Genomic DNA, 8,810 nt, shown 5'->3' with positions numbered 1-8,810 from the left:
TAATGTCTCCATCCAAATTGTTTCAGGTCTTCTTATCACGCTTTTAGGATCTTCAACTTGAGTATTTCTTCAAACTGAGATGGTAATTGACCTTCGTTGAACATGCCCAAACCATCTCAGTAAATTTTCTCTTAGTTTATTGCCTATTGAAAGTTGAAACTACTGCATTTTTCGAAAGAGTTTGCTTATAATTTTATCTTTCCTCATGGAGCTACTCCTAAGGGACAACCAAAAGCATTATTGCTTCTCTCATTCAAATCTGAACTTCAGACTCACAATTATGTTAGCTACATAAACTTGACTTTGGCAGAGTAAATGGAAAAGTTATTACTTCAGAGATCAAATTGTAAGCCCCTACAAAGACTGATACGCTACAACCCAGAACGCTTCACCTTATCGCCATCCCAACTTGACTCAAAAAATGAAGTACAAGTTGAGTTGGTTTCAGGATATAATAACACAACTATATTTCAGCGTCATAAACACATGTTAAGACATGCACACAAAAGAAGGTGCCAACTTGCTAAGTTGGTTAAAGTTTGCTAGTGTTGATACCATGAACTGGGTTTAAAACCCGCCTTCACCTACTAACTACCATAGTCACCAAGTCGGGGTTTGAGAATGAGTCAACAGGGAAAAAATTCGAAGAATACGATAAAATCGAGAAACAATCAAAAAAAATTGAGCTAGGGTTAGGCTCATGTAATTATTCCTACTGGGTGATATTCTCATATTATATAATATGTTAAATTACAATAACAAATCACCAGAGCCCATATTAAATTACAACAAATAACCACAGTTTTACAACACAATCAAGGTTTATTTTATTCAAAACATAAAAATAAGATAACAATCAGAGTGTAGATAATGATTGACTAATTGATCAAAATCAATGCCATCTTCATTGGCATTGATATTTTGTTCAAATTATCAAAATCAAAACCAGAATCAGAGTGCAAATAAGAAAACCCACCTTCACTTACTAATTACTGACCCCTAAATCTCAATTGCCTAGACGGAAAAAATAATGTTGAAGACACAAGAAGCAACTTTATCACTTTGACAACAAACCACCTTATTTCAGCGCAACATCTTCAACACTAAAGTTGATAAACTTGAACGCTTACTTGGGATCATTTGTCATTTCATTGTCCAACTTCGAGAGTGAAGCAATGGAACTTTGCTCATAGGAATCCTCCCAATTTTTCCCATCAAAATACTTTATCTCGACATGGGTCAGTGTCCCGGGGTCTACACACTTGTAAGTCACAGAAATCCCATCAGGGTTTGACCGTGGTATGTAAAATGAGGTTATGCCACAGACCTTGCAGAAGGTGTGCTTTGCCGTATGAGTCCCAAAGGTGTAGGTCGTTAAGAATTGTAAGGAGTCTCCTAGAAGCTTGAAACACGTAGAAGGGACTATGAAGTGAATGTTGCCTCTCATCGAGCAGTCGGAGCAGTTGCAACTCCAAACAGTAACACTTGGTGGAGCTTCGGCTTGCCATCTCACACGCCCACAGTGGCATCCTCCATTGTGAACTACTCTCTCAAAATCCATTCACAAGAACCTGTTTAGAGGACATGTTTTACTAAGCAACAAGAAGATAATCAAAATTTATCACTTTTTTTTTTTGCCTAGGAATGAATGTACTGGAGAATGCCCGAGTCACGATTATCAAAATGGCTTACATTTTCACCTGGTGAAGATGCCTGCTCTATGCATTTGGGAATTTGACGACATTTATTATATGTAAATTTGCTAGTTAACAAGTCTAAATTAGAATATCGTGGAAAAAAGGTAGATTTCTAATAAAAGAATAAGAAAAAGGACGACACATAATTTTGCATAGAAATCAGGTATAGATGAATGGTCTTACCATAATTATAGAAAATGCATAGGCATTCCCCTAGTGAACATTCTGCTATTACACACCTCCCTTGTTGGGTTAGTTAGATCAAATCATCATCTCTTCCAAATGAAAATATTGGACGTTGCAAGGTAAGCCCACTCGCTAATTCAATCAAGTTTACGGGAAACAATTTGATAAGACTTCGTGACTTAATTGTTAAATTTTTCCAATCAAAATAGTTCCCACCATTGACTCCACTGAGCAATTCACTAACTCAATGTGAAAAATGCCATCTACCATGGTTTCTTTACGAGGATGAAATCAAATTAAAAGAAAAAACAGTCCTAGGTATCATTAATCATGATTTTTTTGCATATGTTAGTTGTTTAAACAAAGGCCATTTATGGTCTTCAACAAGCGCCCTGTGTCTGATTTGATTGCTTCAACACACTTGACTAATTTATAAGCCAAGCAAGAAAATTTGAAGTTCAATCTTCATTGAGGGAGTCATCTATTTATACTACTGCACTATGATGATAGCACTATTATCACCATAGATGATGAAAAGAGGTTTTTGGAGCTTATCTCTAAGCTTGGATAGATAAGTTCCTAGTGAAGCTTGAAAGAGAGTTTTATGGAGAATCCTCTTTTCATGGTTCTTAGGGCAATTGGAAGGAAAAGACTAGAAGGAAAGAAAGTGGGGTCTCTTCCATATTGTACTTTCCATCAAATAATTGATTCGTGAGTGGCATTCAACCTCTAGAAGGTTTCAAGGATTTATTTTTTGGGGATTTTGTGTTTAGGTCGGATGGAATATATTATTTGTGGGGAAGGGGTAATTGTTTTTGTATCTTTACTTTTTCCTAGTTCTTCCTTTGTACTTGTACAATTAATGCTTCTCCAAAATAGTAATTGCATTAAATGCTTGTGCAACTTTTGATGGGCTTAGACAAGTTGAAGAATTGAGGCTTGTGTTGAACACAATGTCCTTAAGACAATTTTGTTCCCACAATTTGGTACCCACAGATCTAATGAACAATTATTTCCCAGAATATAACGATCACAAGTGTAGAGGCAACACTTCAATCTACACGTCTAGCGAACCGAACGCTAAGTTTGTATTCTCAAGGAATGCAGACGAGAAATTCAGAATGCAAGTAAAATAGGAGAGGAGAAAATCGAATGAATAACAACTAAGGTCGAAATGACCTATTTATAAGGAGTGCGCCCAACACTTAAATCAACAAAAGGGCCCGACGCGCATACTCACGTGAGGCCAAATTGTCAAAATTTGCACCCCCCCTGTGCACACACACTCATTAAGGATTTTTTGGACCAATGATTTAAATCTTTCTTGAGCCCATAGGCCCTTTGCGCGTGCATGGGCTTACCCAAGTCTCTCTCTCATATTCACTTAAGTAATATGAGAAGTTCTATATAAGAACTAGACAAATTTCTTATTCTTATCCAATATGGGAGTAAACAGTTTCACTAACAAACTCAATAGTTTTACAAACCACATACTAATAAACCATGGCTAGTAGAGGTTGTTTGGAACTGATTTCTCATTCACTGAAAAGATATTTATGACAACTTAATAAATGAAATTATTCTCTTCAAAGAGAAGAATAAGTTTTCACGTAGTCCCGCCTCAAACAAAGTGTGGATCCCACTTAAATCATACCTCAAAGTGACCATAGCGGATTTATATATATATAGAGAGAGAGAGAGAGCACTTCACCATGATGGTCCTCTTCTATATGATCCTAAAAAATAAGCAATATAGTTTATGCACTTCAATAACTCACCTTCACCATAGTGGATTTAGCATTTAGTAGGAATTCAGTTTTTGCCAAACACATTTTTCATTATTCTAAGGTTACTATCATTTTTATTTATTTAACTTTTTTTAGGGGGGTGGGTGGGATAGGTAAAAGGTTAGTGGTAAGCAAGGTGAAAGTGGATTCAAAGGGGTTTGAACCTAGGGCATAGAAACAACACTCCACACGTCTTACGAACTTAGCTATGTTGACACTTTGGCTGTACATAATTTTTTCCTTTTTTTTTTTTTTTTGGGGAGGGGGGGTGATTTTTTCCACTACTAACATTGATATAAGTTTTACCTAACTACCTTCTTGGAAATAAGAAAGCGACTTATATGACTTCAAGTCCTAGTTTCCTGGCCCGTAACTATCAATCAAACTTGATTACCATTTTGTACAAGAAAAAAAAACTATAAGTTCATTATAGATTGTTTATGTTCTAGTCACTCAACAATTTGGTAATTTAATCACAAAACTCTTTGTCATCATCTTTTAGAAGACTTGCACTACAAGCCAACCTTTCATGACCTCTCCATGATTCACTTAAAGGGGTGATAAGAAGATTTCCTCCCCAGACCCTATGATTGCCAAATCACGAAACAATAGGAAAAAAAGAAAAATCATCATAAGGTTTCCTAACCTATGCATCACATGAACTAAATCTACATACCTTTCATGATGATGATCATCATTCACAAATTTGGTGTCAGCTGAACGAATAATGTTCCTCCATTCAATTTGGATTAAAAATCCACATTTTCTACTAATCCAAGTATGTTCATATCTACTATCAATGCCCAAATCCACTTCCCTTTGTTTTCCTTCCATTTTCACAAATGTTTTCTCAAATTTTTAACTCAACCATCTCCACATCCTCCACTCTTCTATGCTCAATCTATAAACATGTTCCTTAGTCAGTCAACATTAGATACATCATTTTTTTTGACTCATGCCTTTCAGTTGTGACGACTGACAACATTCATCTAAGTTTGAAGTTGTTACCTCGCAAAACCCACCAAAGAGAAACCCTTCTCTTCTTTATAATATGTATTTTTTTTCCATATGGTATGTGGGATCACTCACGAAGTCGACCTCACTTGAGCCGATTTGCTTCTAGCTCTCCATAAAACATTGCCAGCCTTACTGCGCTACTTAAAAAGTTCTTTTTGATTTGATTGGGATATGTCGGCGACATAAGATTCTAGAAGTACAATGCCACTTCAACCAATTGATTAATTCTAAGGAAAACATTCTCCTCCATCTCTCCATACTTATGGATAATAGAACCAAGCTAATGAATATGGATTCTTCCGAGGTATTTCTTAGCATCAACTTTTACAAACCTTTCTCTCCATGGGTGTTAGTGTCACTACTAAAGTTGCACTCCACATCCTCCGCATTGCTTTGAATTATACTGAATCTCTTTGACTCCAAATATAGTTCGGATCTTGGACGAATCAATTTGATAGACACGTTGACTATCTCGCCAAGTCATCGCCAGCAATCTGCTCTTATCCCTTGGTGTCAAAGGGCGAGTTCCTTTCTTGTCTTGCCCAAAAACAAACAGTCTGGATTCTCATTGGAGAAAGACTCTCCCGCGGCAAGGCAGTCCTGCTGCTTTCTTTATCTCGCTTGCCGTTAGTCCGTCTAGCGCCTTTCGGTTGGGGTCCGCCCCGGGGGTTAGACCGCTTGGGTTATATTTGAGAGTCTCGAAGGCCCGGGAAGCCTTGGAGATCAAGATGAATGGACGAGCTTTAAAATCATTGATTCTATAGTGAAAAACATGTAAATTCACTCTTCCTAACCTCAAATCCTCCACAAATTTTACCATTATTTAACCCATTCTACTGAATCGCATTAATTACAAATCTAAAAATTAAATTTTTCAACAAAAAAAAAAAAACATAATTCAACACAGAAAAAGTAAAACACACACACATACATAAAACTTAGGGTTTGGCTGTTTGGGTTCAAATAAGAGGATTAGCAGAACAGTTAAGATTTTGTTAGAAGATTTGGAGATTCGATTTAGATATTTGATCAGCAAAACTTCAGTAAATCTAATCTAACAAATATATATTAGAAATTTAAAAATAAAAAATAAATAAAAATAAAAATAAAAAGAGAATTTACAGAGAAACATAGGAACTTACAAGTAGTCAACCTTGGTCTTCGGTGACTTTTTTTAATTTTTTTGAATCGGTGGGTTGAATGAAGACAGTGAAGCCTTAAAGGCATTCTTGTTTTGGTGAATATTTGAGACAACCCCTGTATTTTAAAATTGATAACATACCCCTGGATTATAGTTTTCTCTTTTAGACTAAGAAAATGACCTATACGCCCTTATTTTCTAACTTCAATCAAATAATTTTGTTTTTTTTTTATCTTCATATTCTTCAACCTCCGTGGTAAATTATATGTAGTATATTCAACATTATTTTTAATTCATCATTAAAAAAACCTGTTATCTTTAATCTATTGGGTTCAACCTCATCGTAATCCTTCATAGAAAACCCTAGATTTGCTACCCAAAATTTTATGTTATTCTACTTCCCCAAAGGAGAAGATGATGGTAAAAGAAAATTTGAGCATGCTAGAGTGACTTGAAATTATACTGGAACTAGTACTTAGTGTATATAAAGAACCATTGATTTCCCTTGAGTGTATAACACTTGTATCTTGAGAAAAAGCATTTGTGGTTTTCTATACACTCAATTAGACTCTAAGTGCTATTTCAAGTCACTTTAGGATTTTTCAAAAAGTAAAAAAAAATTACTCGTATGATTGAAGATGATTGATTTGGGGATAAAAAGTCATGAATTTTTGTCTAGAGATTGAAGATGAGGGTATTCAAGTCATTTTGTATTAATCTAAAGATGGGGATTGAAGGGCATGTCATTAGTTTGAAAATATAGGGGTATCTCAAATATTCAACAAATTGTCAAATTTGAGATCGGGTGAGAAAAGTAGGTCCAAGATCTCTTTGAATGGTACTTTCCCTCTACAACTATCAATGGACTATTGCATTGTACTTTGCACTTATGTTATTGTGTCAGGGTCATGCCACCTCTGCTATTAGATCGTGTGTTACAAATCCAAATGATAGTTGTTGTTACATGAAGAGCGTCAGAGTTGTGCATGCCTCATCACTACTTTGTGGACTAATCGTGTCTATAAATATCTTGACCCTTTTTCTAAAGATACTACCCTAAACGACCAAGAACTTAATTTAAGTGGAAGTTGAAGTCATTGATCACATGAACAAGACTTTATAGGCATGACCATCCAATTAATATTTCATAGTTTCTAACTAACTTTTTAATATTATAATGAGAGAAGGCCTAATAGAAGTGGCTTGACACCAAAATTTGAGTGGTCATAACTGCCCCTTTTTTTATATTTAAATTTAATATAACAAAGGTCATTTTGGTTTTTTTTTTTTTTTTAAATCAAGAAAATTATAATCTATCACATTGCATAGTTTTCAAAATTACAAAAATATCATTTTTTACTATAGTAGTAGGTGGCATGTGCAAATGCACATATATTACAAAAATAAGGATTTATACATAATTCAATTTTTATATCATATTTTATTATTTATTATATTGTAATGGCTTTTTTATAATTTAAAAGAATTTGAAATTAACATGATAAAAAAAATTATAATTTTAGAAAACTAAATAACATGATTCTAGTACTCGTGGGATTGTAATTTTATTGTTTTTGATAAAAATTACTTTAATAATAATAATAAGGTCAAATACAGACATGGGGGCATTTTTAGTCTTCTAAAATTATATTTTTATTAAATAATGAATTATTTGTAAAATACGATATGAAGGGCTAATGATTTAATTTATATTAGTTTCACTTCATACTTTATACTTTCATCTTTTAAGCTTTATATAGTTTATTTTTTATTTATTTATTTATTTATAATAACTTAGGCTATTAAATTTATTATGTATTTATTTATAACAGGTTATGTATTAGGTTTATTTTTATTTTCGTTTGTGATTAAGTTTTTTTATTTTTATTTAATTTTCCATAATACCTTATCAAATTATTTTCATTTAATATAAGAAATATTTACTATTATAATGAGAGAAGGCGGAGTAGAAGTGGCTTGACACCAAAATTTTGGATCTCACAAATGCCCCTACCTTTATATTTAAATTGAATACAATCAAGGTCATTTTAGTCAAAACCCAAGAGAAAATTGCAACATAAGGTGAGTTATCAAAATTACAAAAACTCATTTTTTTAAAACTATGCAATCTTCAAAATCCCTTTAATCAATACTTTTTTTTTTACAAATAAGCCCTTTCAATACATGTATGTTTGCACATGCCACCTCTGTTATTTTCATAATGCATCATCAAATAAGACCTTTGTTATTGGGTTCAATATTATAGTAGGGAACCAAGTACTCAAACAAACCAAACCAGCTCAAGATTCAGTTCATAATGGGTTCATAAAAACAACGAACCTTGCGAACCCCTTATTTTGGTTAATTTTAGAGATTCCCCCTTGGTTTGGTCAATAATAGAGATAATCCTTATCTTAGAAATCTCAAGATTTGATTAATATTAAAGATATCCCTTTGTTTTTAAAGTCATGATATGCCCCCCTTGACATGAGTCTCGTCATCTATGAGATTAACGTAAATGACTTAAAAATCCACCACAAACTAACTATATGAATCAAGTTCATTCAAGATTAGTGAACCACAAACCTGATTTTGAACCAAGCGAACAACAAACTAGGTAACATAGAATGAAACCGTGATATTTGATCCCTTAAAATGTAGTTAAAATGCGTTGTCCATAGTTTTTATTTTTTTTTTTACTTCAAACACCATTTGTAGATTATAAATATATTTATTAGTCTCTTGTCTTGTATTATAATTCCTCTTTTTCATTTTTGTCTCATTGAGAAATACAATTATGTGATTTTGGTGAAATTATTCTTAATTGAATTATATAAATGTGAGTTTAGAATCATAATTAGGACACCTTAACACTAATTGAAATGTGCATCTTGGACTTTAGGAATTAGTTTAACGGCTCTATTCTTTAGAGTAGACTTTTTATCTAATACTTAAGAGAGCTCCAAGTTCTTAAATTGAGAT

General features: G+C 33.5%; 1 protein-coding gene across 2 annotated transcripts; it reads right to left on the bottom strand.

Annotated features, from left to right (window-relative positions):
* Nucleotides 1–750: 750 nt before the first annotated feature.
* Nucleotides 751–5,919, bottom strand: LOC147393982 (carbon-sulfur lyase). 2 transcript variants are annotated; one of them, XM_086454337.1, is made up of 2 exons: nucleotides 5,830–5,919; nucleotides 751–1,571 (listed from the first exon to the last, which is right to left on the bottom strand). In XM_086454337.1, the coding sequence occupies exon 2, from the start codon at nucleotides 1,559–1,561 to the stop codon at nucleotides 1,127–1,129; it is 435 nt and encodes a 144-aa protein (XP_086310463.1). In that variant the 5' UTR covers nucleotides 1,562–1,571; nucleotides 5,830–5,919; the 3' UTR covers nucleotides 751–1,126. The 2 variants fall into 2 exon arrangements, with proteins under 2 accessions (XP_086310463.1, XP_086310464.1); XM_086454338.1 differs by lacking the exon at nucleotides 5,830–5,919 and adding an exon at nucleotides 4,347–5,719.
* Nucleotides 5,920–8,810: the final 2,891 nt, after the last annotated feature.

This window comes from Akebia trifoliata, chromosome 9 (assembly GCF_017979445.1).
Source record: "Akebia trifoliata isolate Shusen 1 chromosome 9, ASM1797944v1, whole genome shotgun sequence".
NCBI classification, from domain to species: Eukaryota; Viridiplantae; Streptophyta; class Magnoliopsida; order Ranunculales; family Lardizabalaceae; genus Akebia; species Akebia trifoliata.
Note: the sequence above shows the minus strand (reverse complement) of the source record. Positions and strands in the feature narration are given on the sequence as shown.

Excerpts from the sequence above, each read along its gene's own strand:
- LOC147393982 (XM_086454337.1), bottom strand. The coding sequence starts at position 1,561 with ATGGATTTTGAGAGAGTAGTTCACAATGGAGGATGCCACTGTGGGCGT.